General features: G+C 46.6%; 1 protein-coding gene across 1 annotated transcript in view; it reads right to left on the bottom strand.

Annotated features, from left to right (window-relative positions):
* ADAM19 (ADAM metallopeptidase domain 19) overlaps positions 1-16,906 on the bottom strand; it is a 95,375-nt gene extending 78,469 nt beyond the window's left edge. The window contains exons 1-3 of the mRNA XM_017856613.1: positions 16,670-16,906; positions 12,082-12,167; positions 6,459-6,529 (exon numbers count right to left, since the gene is read on the bottom strand). Of these exons, the coding sequence (XP_017712102.1) occupies positions 6,459-6,529; positions 12,082-12,167; positions 16,670-16,763 (251 nt within the window). The 5' untranslated portion in view covers positions 16,764-16,906. The remainder of the gene's footprint in view (positions 1-6,458; positions 6,530-12,081; positions 12,168-16,669) is intronic.
* Between the last annotated feature and the right edge of the window lie 285 nt (positions 16,907-17,191).

The raw sequence follows: 17,191 nt of genomic DNA, 5'->3' as shown, positions 1-17,191 counted from the left end.
AAAACAGCATAACCTGAGTAGCAAATAAGCAACAAATTTACTTCTCACAGTTCTAGAGTCTGGGAAGTCCAAGATCAAGGGATCAGCAGATTTGGCGTCTGGTGAGGGCCCTCTCTCCGGTTCATAGATGGTAGCTGCTAGCTGTGTCTTCACCTGGTGGAAAAGGTGAGCTAATTCTCTGGGGTCTCTTCTATCAGGGCACTAATCCTATTCATGAGAGCAGAGCCCTCATAAACGAATCATCTCCAAAAGGCCCCACCTCCTAATACCATCACCTTGGGGACTAGGATTTCAATATAAGAACTTGAAGGGAGACAGAAACATTCAGTACATTGCAAATGGAGACCCTGTTTATGCAGGGGTGGGGTTGAGAGTTTGGCTTATACAAAAAATCACATCAGACTGGCTGGCAATCCATTTGTTCTGCAACTCCAGGCATTTGGGACAACATGGGAATTGCAAATGAAATCATTCTCAGTCTACAAAGCTACAATTAGAAACTACATCTCAAACAGGACTACCAGGTCTCTCTGGGACGACATGCCTAGCACAGCACTTGGAATTTAAATCCACTCATGCATTCACTGCCTTCAGCATCAACACAGCAGGGTTAAACCAGTTCTTGATACTTCCAAAGAACATTTGAAGAAAATTTCAGATACCACAGGCAGCTCTCATCAAATTCTGGGGTCCACACCCATTCATCCAACTGTTTCCTCAGCACCCGTCTCCCTGGGTTATACAACCTTAGCCACGGGGAATGGGGAGTACAGCTGCAAGTAGAGTTTGGAAAAACATTTTGAATACTTTAGATCTGCCAAATACTTGGTTAAAAAAATGATATCCTTTAATTTCTTGAGCCATGTGTATTTTAAGTGCAATGTAATCCATATGTCTATGACTCATTTAAATGCAACTCAGTGAAGCATGGTTTACTAAGAGCATTGGGATACCATCTAAGCCTTTCTAAGCTGCTCTTTGATCCAGGAAATTGAATTCTGCCAATAACAAATGAAGCTCCTGACAAGAGAGGGTCAAAGAGAGCTGTCCTTTATCCTAGGTAAGATGTTAAAGTCTACTCTTGACCCGGGAGGAAGCTGGGAGGGTGGAGGTGGGGAGAGCTCCACTGCCTAAGTGGTATTCAGGGTTCTGCTTCGGGTCTGCTACTATTTCTACCAGGCCTCCTTGAAAAACAAGTGCAGGAATAGGAGATGGTAACTAATCTGCCGTGTGTGTTGCTGAAAAATTCCCTTCCGGCCTGCTAATTCTGACCTTCTTCAATTCTACCAATGTTATGCAATCCAAATTGTATAATGGACTCGAGGAAAAACGAGAATGTTAGGGAGCTAGATTACTCCATTAGCACTGAATGACTGTTAATTTTCCGGACTGTAGTTTGATTTCCAGAACAACAAAAGCCTTCTCCTTCCCTGTGATATCACTGAAGGACTGATAAGAAGTTAGGGATAGGAAGAAAGATTAAAGTGGGAGGTAATGATGGGTATTAAAATCAGTAAACCTCTAAAGGCCAAATTCTGCCTTGACAATTGCTGTTCCCCAGGTGGTTTGGAGGTCGACATACTTACAAAAGAAAACAAACACCCATTCTTATTAACTAAACTTGAGCAAATAGGATCTCTTTAGCTAACTGAGCTGGAGCACAAATGGATGGGGTGAGACCAAAGGACGTCTCTCCCTTTCTCAAGCCATTGTCATGTGGACTTGAGGAAGGACAGTATACTGAAGAGATGAGAGTCCTAGAATGTGTTTAAGATACTAGAAGACAGACGCATATGGCCAAAGAGCCTCTGGGCAAAGTGCCTACTAGTTGAGCTGTTCATTTGCTTTTGAAGGTGATCTTGTAATAGAGTGATCCTGCTCACTAGTAATGTGGCCCAGTGAGCATCCAGGAATCTGGCTGAGCAATTCAGTGTGCCCTCCTTTTGGGAAAAAGCCAAGAAAGGACAGGAGACAGTGCCAGGGTTCACATAACCCTGTTCATCTCCCTGGATGCCTGTAGCTAACTAAGGAGGATTCCATTTGATTTCAGCAAACAAGTTTTTGTCAAATATGGGTTCCTGGGTTGGTGAGGTAGTCTCAGGACAAGAGGAGAAGAACATGGAGAAAAAATATGGATTAATGCTCAAATCTGTTGTGCAAACAGCAGTCTATAAGTTCTGCTCTGTAGTTTCCCTTCTTGTATTTTCTGTTGCCTGAACTGCCAGGTTCTGACCTAGAAGTTCATCCCCAACTTCAAGGTCCCGTGATTTGGGGCACCTTTTTCCTTTATCCCACTGCCCACTATTTCCCAGGATGTCTCCAAGGTAGAGCAAATTTCCTGAGGCAGAGACTTCTTTGACATTTTTCTACTCACACAGCATGCTTTAAAGAGATAGTGCAGGAAGAGCCTTCCGAGCCTATCCGGGGCCAAAATCTGCATTTTACAGATTAGAAAGCTGAGGCTCAGGGGAGCTGGCTGGCTTGTTGACCAATTCCACATCATCTGTCTCTGAGGTCAATGCTATGTCCACTGTACCACACTGCCTCAATCACAAGTTTCTCCAAACAACAGCTATGCACCAATCTTTGCAAATTATGTGATTACGTGTGTATATAAATATTAAACAATGTAATATATATTTATTAGAGCAGACGACTGTCTTCATGACATCCAATTGAGTTCAAAAAAGGAAATGCTGGAGCAATATGTCTGGCATAATCTCATTTCTGCTCCTCCCTCCTCAACAAAAATAGCAGCTTCTGTGTGACTGTGTCTGTACGTGATTGTGTCTGTGAGGATTCATGTGCATGTTCTTGTACGCATAGAAAACGTCCAGGGTTTGCGCACCAAACAGCAGTGGATTTTCCTTGTGGGGGGAAAACTTTCATTCTTTTGTTTATTTGGAATTGCTACATGTTTTACAATAAGCATGATTTGCTTTGGCAATTTAAAAACAATGAGCAAGAAATAATCACAGCAACCTTGAGCTTGGAATACAAACAAGGCACTCTGCTAGGTCCTTCACCTGTACCATCTCATTTCATCCTCCCTGTGGCTCTGTGACATGGGACTATAATTAAACCCCAGATGCACAGACTGAGACTTAAAGAGGCTACAAGGTAGTAAGTGGCAGAGCCAGGATCTGAACACAGGAATAACCGACACAAAAGGAATGCTCAGATTATCCCTAAAGGGTCACAGTTTCTCACCTGCACTCAATAGAAAAAAAGAATGTGTGCCTCTCACGGATGTCATCCGTTTATCCTGAGTTGCTTCAAAGCAGAAAAAGGCTGCCGGCTGCCGTGCTATTGTAGGACACCTCAGTGTGTCTGCCGCCTGAGCTGAAGCTCCCTTTGCTGTGTTCCCCCTCCTCTCCTGGCCCATGCCCCATGCCTTTCCATCCTCACCATTCTTGGCAATCTCTCCATGTGTGAATTCCATTAAAGGCTTGCTCACTGCTATTTTGGGCCATGCATTAACACGTGGGTTTTGATTTGATGGGAGAAGGCCAGACACGGCAGGATGATGATGAAAAAGAAATTTAAAATGTCCTCTCCTTCCCCCTAGAGTCCCAGAAGCCGTGGCTCACTGCTCCCGGTAGACCTGAGAATCCAGTGTATGGGGAAATGTACAGATGGAGAGTGGAAACCCTCATCGTCTATTAGGGCCTTTGAACGTGGCTGTTCCCTCTCCTTGGAATTGTCATCTCTCAGCTGCCCACATGGCTCACTCCATCACCTCCTTCAGGTCTTGGCTCAAGTATCAGTTCACCTGCAAGGCCTTCCCTGACTGCCATTCAGAAACAGCAGCTCCCGTTCCACCTCCACACTCCTCTGGCCCCACTCCCTATGTTTCTCTGTCTCCTACACAGCACCCATCACCTGACAGACGGTGCACTCACTTGTCTGCTTACCGCTTCCCACTAGAATAGAAGCTCCATAAAGGCTGAACTGTTTTATTCACAGCTTTATCCCCAGTACCTGCACTGGTGCCTGAAATATCACAGAGGCACAGTAGATTTTAAAAAATGAATACGTTGATCAAGGAGGTTGAGAACCAGAGGCTGAGAAATGGCTTGGCCCAGGGCCTAGTTTCCCCCAAATATCATGAGATTATAGAAACTTCAACACAGTGATTTGAAAAATTAGAAAATCATCTCCCCCACTCCAAAGCTGTTTTGAATCCGGACTCGCACGCACCATGAATGAGAAGGCTTTGGGAAATAAACACACTAGGAAGTCGTGTGCAGTTGGAGTTCCGCTCACTAACACATGTTCAAAACAAAAAGCCCAATTTGGATGAAAATAGCAGGAAGCCGTCCCCCAGGAACACCTGGTGAGGTCATATTGCTTGGCTCTGCTGCTTCCATTTTTACCAACTCTGCTGCCTTCTGCCAACTCAAGGAGGCCAGGAACCACATCCAGCCCCATGTGGCTCAATGGGAAACGAGAGGTGCTCTCGGAAAAGCAGATGCTAGAACCACAGCCATGGGTTGTCCTCTGGAGCCTCAGTGTGGGACAATAAAAATCCCAGCAGTGGCTGGCCACTCACCATGCGCTCTGCAAGCACTTCCTGCACTTCACCTCATTTATCCTCACAACCATCCCACGAGGCTGGCCTTATTACCCTCATTTTACAGACAAGGACACTGAAGTTCCAAAAGATTCAGCCACTTGCCCTGGGTCACATTCTGTAACTCCAGACTCACACCAAGAATACACATGATCCTAGTTTCAGCTCTTTCATTTACCTGCTGGGTGGCCTCAGACAAATGCCTATCCCTCTCTGAATCAAAGTTTCTGTATCCATAATTTCAGAGTTTTCTAAGATCATTCCATTCAGTGTTTTCTAAGGCATCTTCCTGCTTCAACTTCCTATGGTCTCTAGCAAATGTTTCAAAATAGGAGGGAAGGATAGAGACTTGGGTCCCGGGACTCCTGCTTGGCCAGAGACCAACTCCTAAAGATTTTCCCACAACATCAACACTATCACTTGGGCTGACCAGAGGAAGCTGAAGAGCCACAGGCTCTACTGGGGGCAGAACAGGAGAGATTAGACACAGGCAACAACAGGGAACACTTAGACTAGAGCTAATGGGCTGGGGCCATGAGAAACAAAGGCAGGCCCCTGAGAGACACAGTCAAGAACAAATCCTCTAAGGGCCTTTTCTTGTAGGACCAAAGGAAGAGACAACGCAAGGAAAAATCCAGGGCTAATAGTTGCTGCACTGTCTGGGGATGCAGATGGCCAGGTCTATTCCAGGAACAACAGAGAGAAGAAACACAGCCTGAACTGGCTTTACTCTCAAGAGGAGAGAAACAAAAATGACTGTGATCCCCATCTTTCTGGCTTCCCGAGGCCACCATGTCCTGGAGGCAGAGGAAGGATGCAGATGAAGCACCACCACTGCACAAGCTGCGAGTTGTATTTTAACCATACTCGGGACACCACTCACCCTCCTTTGCAAGTGCCCAAAAAGCCCAAATTTGGAATAAATTATATTCTCCCTTTCCACCCAAGCCTAAAAGTCATTCCCATCCTTTTGTATACAGGAAGGTCCTTCTTCATCCTTTTCTTGGCAGTGATGCATTTGATTACTCATTGGCTTCCAGGGGGTTCTGGAGGCTGCCAAGGGGAGACAGGCAGCTCTCCAAGCCATGCAGCCTTATCTGCGACGTCTGTGTGGCAAAACGAAAAGTGGGATGGTCGGTGGGGAAATACCAAAGGTTTTCAGAGCCCCTCGGCCAAGTAAGGAGAGCTCTTCACAGCTAAGTAGATGGGGAATGGCCAAAGAATGGGCCACAGACATAGTCATGCCTCATGCCCATTCACCTCCTCCCTTAAATGAATCCAGATATGACTGCATCTGATGGCCAATCAATGCACAAGTGCCTCTGAGTCAGGCTACCACCCAAGATGAATGGGGTTAGGAAGATGGAAGAGCCGGGCCCGATGAAGCCAGGAGACTGTTGACGATGCCCTATTGGCAAAATCTCAGATGCAGCTGACACAGAACACATGGAACCATCCGAGTCTGAGGCGCCAAGCCCCAGCACACCCCTGCTTTGCTTGCTCCCCTCTGCTGTTTTCCTCTAATTTCCTTCATGTCCTGCCACGCACTGGGCTGGCGCTAGTAAGGCAGCTGCCGAAGACCTCCAGTCCATCCACTCCCTTAATCTCACACATACACAGACCTTTGTGTGCCTGCAGTGAACTCCAGGGACCCCTGAAATACTGCCTAAGGAAATTTTAGCAACACATTTAGCAGTCCAGCAATCTCACATCAAGTCAAGAGGCTGTGGAAAGCCTCATGACTTTGCAAGATGCTGCCTGAAAGGAACCAAGGACTGAGAGCTTGGGGTCACTCCATTAACTGCTTCCTTCCAGAACAGCGACACCTGCGTCCGGCATTGACACAGACGTTGTTTCATTTTAGACAAAGGAGGAGTCCACTTACTCATTCTTCTCCAGGTCCAGGATCAGTTCTCGCCCCTCAGCCATTACCCTGAGCTCAGCTTTGAGTGGATGCTAAAAGCAACAACAAAACAATGTCAGTTCCTAAAACCTGGCACCCAGGCTCCCAGAGTCAGGCACAGCATCTAGCACAGTGCTCAGACATTGATCCACAGGAAGTGAATGAGCAAAGGTCAATTGCATTTCCAGCCTACATGTAAAACAACCTCAATCCCAGAATGACCCAAATCCTTCCCCCATCTGCTTTCTCCTGAAAGGCATAGGGAAGAAACTCCAGGCTGCAATGTGGTGTAAGTGTATGTATGTGGTGCAGTGAAGGGAAACACTGGAAAACACAATCTCCAGCAGTAAATGTCCTGCAGAGTCAGATCTGGATTCAAGCGCCAGCTCTGACACCGGCAGCTGTGTGAAGTCAGACATGTTGCTTAGCCTCCCCACATCTCAGTTTCTTCATGTAGGATACAGAGATAGTAATAGTCAATTTGATAGGGATCTTGTAAGGACTGAGTGAGATAATCAGCATAAATAATGTATCACAGTGCCCAGCACTTTGGGAGGCCAAGAGGAGTGGATCACTTGAGGTCAAGAGTTCGACACCAGCCTGATCAACACGGTGAAACCCCATCTCTACTAAAAATACAAAAATTAGCTGGGCATGGTGGTGCACACCTATAGTATTCAGGAGGCTGAGGCAGGAGAATCGCTTGAACCTGGGAGGCGGAGGTTGCAGTGAGCCAAGATCATGCCACTGCACTCCAGCCTGGGCGACAGAGCAAGACTCTATCTCAAAAATAAATAAATAAATAAAATAAAAGTAATGAATAATGAAATGTAACCTCACTGTCCTAAATATAAACTGTTAGAGAATGGTTAAACAAATGATGATCCATTCATATGACAGAACACTGAATGGTCATTAAAGCAGCAACTTTAAGTAGTTGTTAAATTATTGACAAAATGTACACTAAAATCATTAGTCATAAAACCTCAAAATAAAACACTGAATGCTTTATTTAAATACACTTTGCAAAGGGAAAAATGTAAAGAGAAATAAGCCTAAAGGTTACCATACTTACTCTAGGCAACAGGATCATGAGTTAATTTTGCTTTTTTCTGCATATCTTTCCACATTTTTATAGTTGCTTTCATAGTTGAAAATAACTTTTATTAATCTCTTTTACCTTATTATTGTGGAAAATTTCAAAGAAATTTAAAACCAAGTCATAATAAACCTCCATGCTTCAACAATTCAACTTAAGGCTACTGAACTGTTTTTGAAGAAATAAATTATTTATTTAAAAAAGCTATTTACATATTTAAAACAGAACAGATTCTTTGGAGTGTTTTAAACATAAGCTCTCTATTTTGAGACTAAGGAACTGACAACTTTTTTTTGAGACAGGGTCTTGCTTTGTTGTGCAGGCTGGAGTGCAGTTGCACAATCACGGCTCACTGCAGCCTCAACCTCCCAGGCTCAAGCATACTGAGTAGCTGGGACCACAGGTGCATGCCACCACACTGGGCTAATATTTTTAAATTTTTTGTAGATACTGTGGTATTATCATGTTTCCAAGGGAGATCTTGAACTCCTGGGCTCAGGTGATCCTCCCAACTCAGGCTTCCAAAGTGTTGGTATTACAAGCATGAGCCACCTCACCCAGCAGATAAATTCTTGAAGTCCCTTTCAATCCACAAAAGTCATTGCTAGAGTAGAGCTTCTAGCCCTTATAAGGTTGACCTGAAAGCTTAGTTCTTGCATGTCTGAGGAAGTAGGTCACCTGTTCTGCCACCTCTGGTTAGAGGCCTACCTCTTCTAAGCACTTTCCCCTTCCTCGCTGCAAACCCCACTCTGCATTAGGATTTGGGCATTTCTGAGACTCTGCGGTCACCAAGGGCTATGATAAGATCTGAACGTTCCAATCAAGGACTCTTGGGCAACACCGATCATTGCCTAATTAATCGTATTACTTCATCTCAAGAAGGAACATTTCAAACCAACCGGAGTAGGAAGCTGGGGAGATGTTTGACCAATAACTTTCACTAAGAGATTCACTTCTCTGTTTGTCATGCCCTGATTCAGCTCTGCCAACACCTATTCTGGTTGCGGATCCTTTGCCACTTTATGGAGTTTTTGAGCCAGCGCTCCACCCAATCACACTGAGCATCAGGGACCCAGCCCCAAGAGGGCATTTAAGAAAGACCACACAGACCGGGCACGGTGGCTCACGCCTGTAATCCCAACACTTTTGGGGGCCGAGGCGGACGGATCACCAGAGGTGGGGAGTTCGAGACCAGCCTGACCAACATGGAGAAACCCTGTCTCTACTAAAAATACAAAATTAGCCCGGCATGGTGGCACATGCCTGTAATCCCAGCTACTTGGGAGGCTGAGGCATGAGAATCGCTTGAACCCAAGAGGCGGAGGTTGCGGAGAGCCGAGATCATGCCATTGCACTCCAGCCTGGGCAACAAGAGGAAAATCCATCTAAATGAAACAAAACAAAAAAGAAAGAAAGAAAGACCACATAGCAATAGAGCTACAGCGATTCCCTCATCCAAGAGGTAGGTAACCATGTATGTCACTGCCCCCACAGAAAATGAATACTGCCCCAAATCAAAGCACTATCACCCCTCCCACAAAGAGACACAAGCTGCAGCAGGAGTAGTAATTTTTTTTTTTTTTTTTTTTATTAAGACAGAGTCTTGCTCTGTCACCCAGGCTAGAGTGCAGTGGCCCAATCTTGGCTCACTGCAAACTCCACCTCCCAGGTACAAGCCATTCTCGTGCTCAGCCTTCCAAGTAGCTGGGATTACAGGTGCGCACCACCATGCCTGGCTAATTTTTGTAATTTTAGTAGATGGGCTTTCTCTGTGTTGGCCAGGCTGGTCTCGAACTCCTGACCTCAGGTGATCTACCCATCTCGGCCTCCCAAAATGCTGGGATTACAGGGCATGAGCCACCTCACCCCACCAGGAGTAGTAATCTTTATTTTTATGTGGGTGATCCAAAAATAATTCTCTCTATTCTGGAAGGTGCTTAGGCACCGATAGTTAAAAAAGGATGCTCCCTTTTTCTATGGGGCATTTCAAGCAAAACAATGAAACTGCATTTTAAGGATCTATGAAGCTTTTCTGTCCAGCTCTACTGATCAGCTTTTCTGATGAAACTCCACTCTGTATTAAGAAGAGGCACCATCAGCTCTCCTCTCCCAGGAAGTACAGGGAGCTGACCCACCATTTATCCCTCTCCTAGGGATGGGTTAAAAATTCTTTCTCCTTCAGTATAGATTAAATAGATCTTCAGCTCCATGGGGTATTGGAAATCTGTCCTATATTTGCATTCCCCTTAAGATCTAGTATAATATTTAGTATACAGTATAAGTATTCAGTTAATGTTTAATGAATGTGAGCTTTAAGTCAGTGGTGAGAAAAAGTGAAGAAAAAAATGTTCAGTGAGTGAATTAATTACATAAATGAGAATGAGAGGCCCAAGTGAAATCCAGCCTCTAGTCTCTCTCTCTTTGACATTCATTCATTTGTTCGTTCAACAAATATTTATGGTGCCAGGCACTATGCTGACTATACCTATAGAATATAATGACCCATATGCTGGGCAGACAATGGTTGGGAACAAAGACAGGATCTGGTCCTCTGCTTTGTTCTCAGGTCCTTCCTGAGGATGCCCAGCATCCACATCTGGAGAGAACAAAGAAGCCTCTATAAAAAGTAGCAGGTCCATTCCTCAGGCAGTATGAATAGGTTGCAATACCCAAGATCTTAATTGTTAAAAGTAATTTGCTCTAGGACGACCATCCATTAATTTGTCAAGACTTTTCCTGAAGCTATTTTCAGCATCTCCTACTTTTTGATGAAATGAATTCCATGTGTTTACTGCCTTCAGGACAAAATGTTATTTGTTTTATTTGTCCTGATTTTTTTTTTTTTTTTTTTTTGAGACAGGGTCTCGCATTGTCACTCAGACTGGAGGACAGTGATGCAACCATATCTTACTATAACCTCAAACTCCTGGGCTCAGGCGATCGTCCCACCTCAGCCTCCAGAGTAGCTGGGACTACAACCCACACCGCTAGGACTAGCTAATTTTCTTTCTTTCTTTCTTTTTTTTTTTTTTTGTAGAGATAGGATCTCAGTATCTTACCCCAGGCTGGTCTTAAATTTCTGGCCTCAAATGATCCTCCTGCCTCAGCCTCCCAAAGTGCTGGGATTACAGGCTTGAGCCACCGCACTTGGCCTGTCCTAAAATTTACACTGTTAGGTTCCCTTGGTAAATCCAAGTTGGAGCCTTTTTGGACATGTCTGTATTATCCTGGCCAGAGCTTCAAGGATCCTGGACGTTGCTCCTTCCCATTTATCTTTCCAGATTCAACAGCCACAATGTCTGAAGTCTTTCCTGACGCATCTCTTTCCTGCTGTAATCTTGCTCCTATATGTTGCCCAATAAATCACAAATCGTTTTAACCCAAAGAGATCTTAGAAAACAACCCCTCTCCCCAGCTTTCTTTTCTCCTTATTCTCTCTAAGTCCCCAGCTTTCTTTTCTCCTTATTCTCTCTAAGCACTGCTTTATAAATGAGGAAAGTCCACCACTTCAGCAAGTGGTAGGTCACGTAGCTGTTTACCGGCACACAACAACCACATCTTCCTTTCCTGCCCTTTCATGTCTCACTTGGGCTGCAATAACCAAAATCACAGTGAGGCACAGTGGCTGACACCTGTAATCCCAACTCAAGTGGGCGGATCACTTGAGGTCAGGAGTTCGAGACCACCCTGGACAACATGGTGAAACCCCGTCTCTACTAAAAATACAAAACTTAGCCTGGCTTCGCAGCGTACACATGTAATCTCAGCTACTCCGGAGGTTGAGGCATGAGAATCACTTGAACCTGCCAGGCGGAGGTTACAGTGAGCCAAGATCGTGCCACTGCACTCTAGCCTGTGCAACAGAGTGAGACTCTGTCAAAACACACAAACAAAACAAAAACACACACAAAAAACAAAAAACAAAAAACAGAACCACAAAGAATATTCTAGATGCACAGGTCCTCTCTGCAAGAACAGGACAATGTGTTTTGTTTTCTTCCCAATCTCTTTGATAAAGCCTATGCATTTTCCTGGTGTTCTGGCCAGGGGAGCCTACTGGATTTTAAGATACGTTCCCCAGTACTAGGTCTCTACCCTGCCTCTTATTAAAATAGTTTATATTATTATCCTTTTTCTCTCCAAGTACATTATTCCTTCAAGAAAATGAAGTATGTATTATGCAGAGCAAAAATAACAATGACAATATTTAATGAATTCCAATCAAGACTAAGTGACTTCTGTGACACCAACACATTTGCACTTAGCTTGTGTCAGCATCAATGTGAATTTTCATTTCCTCAACTAATAGCATTTGGAAGTGTTCTAGAAGTTTGTCATACAAAGAAGGAAAGTCCCATCTGTGATATCCAAAATGGGCACCCAGAGGATAGAATGGGCCAGAAACAGAACTAATAGTGATGACTGGGATTATAAGAAAGTTGAGCAGGTAGCCCAAACCTCAGTTGTCAACTCCTGCCAATGTAAATGAGGTCTTTTGAGTCTTACCTTTTCTCTCACGGGGCTTTCTGGAGTCTTCCACTGAGGTATGATTAGTTCATGCTGCAGCTTGGGGCTGCCTTCCCCACTTCCTCCTGCCAAGACAAGATGCAAAACCATTGGAATCCCAGACCTCTATACCCCAGCTAAGCCACACATGCACTTTCTGTGAGCTGCCCCTGCGCTGGGCCATTACATGACTTGCTGGATTTCAGGCTCTTGGCACTTCCTAGGAACTAGGCACTCTAGGTGTCGGTGATACTGTAGTAAATAGGACATATGAGGTCTCTGTACTTGTAAAGTCTACCTTCTAGATGTGGGAGACAGACAATGAACAAATGTTCTCAGATGGTGCTAAGTACCCTGAAGAAAATAAGTTGGGGTCATGGCATAAAGAGACATCTAGCAGGGGGTGCCTGTTTGAAACAGGATGATCAACTTAGATGGCATTTGAGTCCTGAGGGGCCAGAAGGCAGCCACGCAATATCTGGGGGAAGAGTGCTCCAGGTAGAGGAAATAGCAAGTGCAATGGCCCTGCCTGAGCAGAAGTGAACTTGGCCTGTTGAAGGAACAACCATGAAGTAGGGGGTAGCTAGTAAATGAAAGAGGAAGTTGGTATGAGATATGGTCAGCAAGACAGCCCTGGGTCTGATAATGCAGAGACCATGGGGAGTGTCTGGATTTTCTTATAAATAGACTTGGAAGGCACTGGGTGTTTTAAATACAGAGCAATACGATCTGTGTTAAGTTTTAAAAAGATCACTCTGCCTGCATGGTGGAGAATGGGGGTGGGGTGAGGCAGAGCAGCCAGAGTGAGAGCAGAAGCAGGAAGGCCAGACTAGAGATATGCTGGAGCCCTGGTGAGAGATGATGGTGGCTCAGATTAGAATGACATCAGTGGAGAGGAATGAAGCGGTGGGATTCTGGGCATATTCTGGAGGTCAAGCCCATGAATATTGCTCCCGTGGAGCTTTAGTTTTCTTGCCTGTAAAATGAAGACAATGATCCTACCTGCCCATCTCACAGCTTTATTGTGGAGAGTCAATATCCAGTGCCAACCTCCTACTTAACAGAGCATCGTTACATTAATTGGAGCTTCCTAATGGCAAGTTTGCATTTGTATTCCACTTTCTACTTCCCAAATCTCTCTCCCAAACCAGTTCTCCTTCATGCTCAGGGCAACCCTGGGAAGTAGGAAGTAGGAGTCCTGTTTTGCAAGAAAGAGAATGTAAACTACAGGAGAGATTTGTTCAGGGCGCTGCAGAACTCGAATACTGGCTGCAGACTACCTTAATAAAATGGTAATTTCCCAACACCTAAACAGACTGGTCTCCATAGTGCTCCTGGGAATGAGGCTGAGGACTCCAAAATCTATTCTGTCTAAACTAACTACATCAATCATACAGAATATGAGTGATAAAAAGACAGCCATAGTTGTTCTGTTAGAGTGGTGATTGTGAGTAATTATTAACATTCCCTTCAGAATACCAATATAATGTACTTGCAGTCAATATGGATTTTAAAAATAATCTCATTGGACCAATGCCAATTCATCAGACAGGCAAATATTAGAAACAATGCATTCATATATTTATCAAATATTTTCTGAGTACTTAACTATGTGCCAAGTACTATGCCATGAATAGGTGCTTAATATTCATGGAGGAACAAGATAAGCATACAGCAGGAATGGCAGGAATGGGTGGCTCACACCTGTAATCTCAGCACTTTGGAGGTCCAAGGTGGGTGGATCACCCGAGGTCAGGAGTTTGAGACTAGCCTGGCCAACAAGGTGAAACCCTGTCTCTACCAAAAATATGAAAATTAGCTGGGTGTGGTGGTGCATGCCTGTAATCCCAGCTACTCAGGAGGCTGAGGCACGAGAATCCCTCGAATCTGGGAGGCCAAGATTGCGCCATTGCACTCCAGGCTGAGCGACAGAGACTCCAACTCAGGAAAAAATAAAAATAAAAAAAAGACAAGCATCGCCCTTGCCCTGGTGGCTCTGATAAGCCTAGATTATTTTAAATGAAAAGGAATTCTATAATATTTAATGGAACATTTAATTGAATTAAATGATATCTATAATTGTAAAAAAATAGTGAAAGCAATCTACAAAAGAGGAACACAGTACCTGTTAAGAAAAGGTCTCCAAAACTTGGAAATAAGGCAAAGAGCAAGCAAGATGTCTTCTCAATGTCATATTGGAGCATTGTTTAACAGACCCATCCATGGATCATTGCATTATCTAGGGGAATGTACCATTGATTTTTTATTTACCATTGATTAAAGGCTATACTCTGTGAAGTTATATAATCTATGTATATATCTATAGATTTCTGTCTGACAGAGATGTAAGTGATTTCAGCATAGTAGAAAGATAACCTGGCCAGGCACAATGGCTCACGCCTATAATCCTAGCACTTTAGGAGGCCTAGGCGGGTGGATCACCTCAGGTCAGGAATTCCAGACTAGCCTGGCCAACATGGTGAAACCCCATCTCTACTAAAAATACAAAAACTAGACGGGTGTGGTGGCACATGCCTGTAAGCCCAGCTACTCAGGAGGCTGAGGCTGAGGCAGGAGAATCGCTTGAACCCAGGAGGCAGAGATTGCAGAGAGCCCAGATCCCGCCACTGCACGCCAGCCTGGGCAACAGATGACAGGAAAGGAAAGGAAAAAGGAAAGGGAAAAGGAAAGGGGAAAGGACAGGACAGGACAGGACAGGACAGGACAGGAAAGGAAAGGAAGAGGGAAATTAAAAAAGAAAGGAAACCAAGAATTATGATTTTGCTTCATGGGGCATCCACCATTTCTGCATCTGTCCTGGGTCACAGGATTTCAACATTCTTTCTCCAATGCTTGTATCACCCCTTTCTAATGCTCCCTGAATCAATTTTACTGTCCTGTTTGCTACCTCATTAATGAGTTGAATAAATCTTGGCCGCATTTGTATGAGTCGTGTTTTTAACTTTTGAAAACTTTATATAGAGTCATTAAAATCATGTTTTCCAGAGAATTTAATGATGTGGAAAATGCTCATGGTGTGAAGTGAAAAATGCAAGACACGAAACTGTACTTATGGTACGGTTCCAATTTCATCAATATATATCCACAGGAACACACAAAGAATGGGGAGGGAAAAAAAAAACAAAATATCAATAGCAACTGTGGATTTGGGGGTTGCAGATCATTTTATTTCTTTTACACTTTTCGTTATTTCCCAGATATTCTACAGCAAGTGGTCTCCAAGGACTCAAAACTCAGAGAATGCGCCTGTGCTAGGAGCAGTAACTTGCTTCCCTTGTCTTTCTTCATGCTTTTCTCCTGCACTAAGCTCTGACACAGGCCTGGTGCTACCCTCGAACCTCGTGTGCCTCAGTTTCCCCTTCGGTACAATAGCTCAAAGGGCGGTTCCTTTGAGTCTTTTGGGAGGACCGCCCGACCTCGGCCCCTGGAAGTTCCGAACTGTCGGAAGAGCTCTCAGCCTCTGGGTTTGAGGCATCTCGCGGGTCCAGCCAGGCCACCCCCGCCCCGCCGGTGCTCGCTTTATTTGAAAACGCTGACTCTTGGTCCCCCAGGCAGCAGTCTGGAGTCAGCCCAGCCCGTCTGCAGCGGTGGAGCCAGGGCTAAGCCTTCTCCGGTCATAATGACAGAACCCGGGCACAGCCCCCCGGGACCATTCCTTCCGCGAAATCTGCGTAGAGCCCCCGAGGGATGGGGCCGGGGAGGGGGTTGGTGTCTGGGAAACTAGTCATGAGAAACACGGACATCACCCGGCATGTAAGCTGGAAACATCCAGTCCGACCCCTTCGCTTCACAGAAGGGTAAACTGAGGACCAAAGAAGGCGGCCGTCGGGTTGGCGTGGAAAGAGAGCCCTGGTTTACAGTGCCACCGCGGACCTCAACCCGTAGCGTGGCCATGGGCAAGTCCTTTCCCTTTTGTGGGCCTCGGTTTCCCCATCTGTGAAATGGGTGCGTTTGACTTGGCCTTCGGTAGGGCTCCTGCCTGCTCAGGGATCCGAAGTGTACGGCTGGAGATACCCAGCGAGCCATCCCCCAGCCAAAGCTACCACAGTCTCCGGCGGGCATTTTATGTCCTACCCCACCAGTGTGGCAGGCACCGAGCCTGGTCCCAGGAAGCCGCTCCCAGGCCACACGGGCAGGGCGCTCGGGATGCTCGGCGCTGGCGAGTGCAGCGGGCGGTAGAGAGAAAGACAGAGAGAGAGGCGGAGCGGACACGAGGGACCGTGAGAAAACGGAGGAGGATAAGCCGCGAGAGCGGCGGAAAGAGAAGCCAAAAGCAGAAAAACAGAGGAAGGAGAAGGCGAGAGGGGAAGGCAAGCCCCTGAACGGACCCGCTGTTTTCTGGCTGTGCCAGGTTTCCCCGACCTCCGCCACCTCCCAGGGCGCACAACGTGGGAACAAAGCCCGGGCTCCCAGGCTGGAGGCGGCGGGGGCGCAGACCCCGCAGAGTTGCAGGAGGCGCAGGGGTCGCGGTCCCAGAGCTCCGGACCCGCAGGGCGACTCCCAGGTCTCCGGGTCACCCAGATCTCCGGGCCACCCAGCCTCCATCCCCCCGCGCCTGGCCACTTACTTGTCCATCCAGGCTCCCGCGCCGCCAGCGGCCGGAGGAGCTGCAGGGCGAGCGCCAGCAAGCAGAGCCGGGCGGCGCCTGCGCCCCCTGGCATGGTGGCGGCGGCCCTTGGCGCTCGGCGCTCACACGCCCTCAGCCATGCCTGCCTCCGGCCCGGCGGCGGTGGAGGCGCGTCTGGAACCCCCCGGCTCGCCCCGCGCCTCCCCACCCGGCTCCCAGCCCTCAGCCGAGACGCTCCGCCCCAGCCCCGCGGGGCTCCGCCAGGGGTGGAGGAGGGGAGGCTCCCGCCCGGAGGGGCTGGAGGGAGCGGCCGGGGAGGAGCTGGCGAGACTCGGGGAGCAGGGCTGGCTCAGGTGAGGGAGACCGCGGGGAGGGAGAATCCGAGCCCCAAGGAGGAGGGATTCGTGGTGGACTCGGCCCGTAGAGGGTCGGGGACTCGGGCTTCTAGGAGTTAAACTGGACCCCTCTCCGCACAGCAGTCCGTTTACTGTCCCTCACTGTGCCAGACGCCTTGGGTGACAC

Source organism: Rhinopithecus bieti, unplaced genomic scaffold (assembly GCF_001698545.2).
Source record: "Rhinopithecus bieti isolate Rb0 unplaced genomic scaffold, ASM169854v2 scaffold_2915, whole genome shotgun sequence".
Taxonomy (NCBI): domain Eukaryota; kingdom Metazoa; phylum Chordata; class Mammalia; order Primates; family Cercopithecidae; genus Rhinopithecus; species Rhinopithecus bieti.
This window is presented reverse-complemented; position numbering and strand designations above follow the sequence as displayed.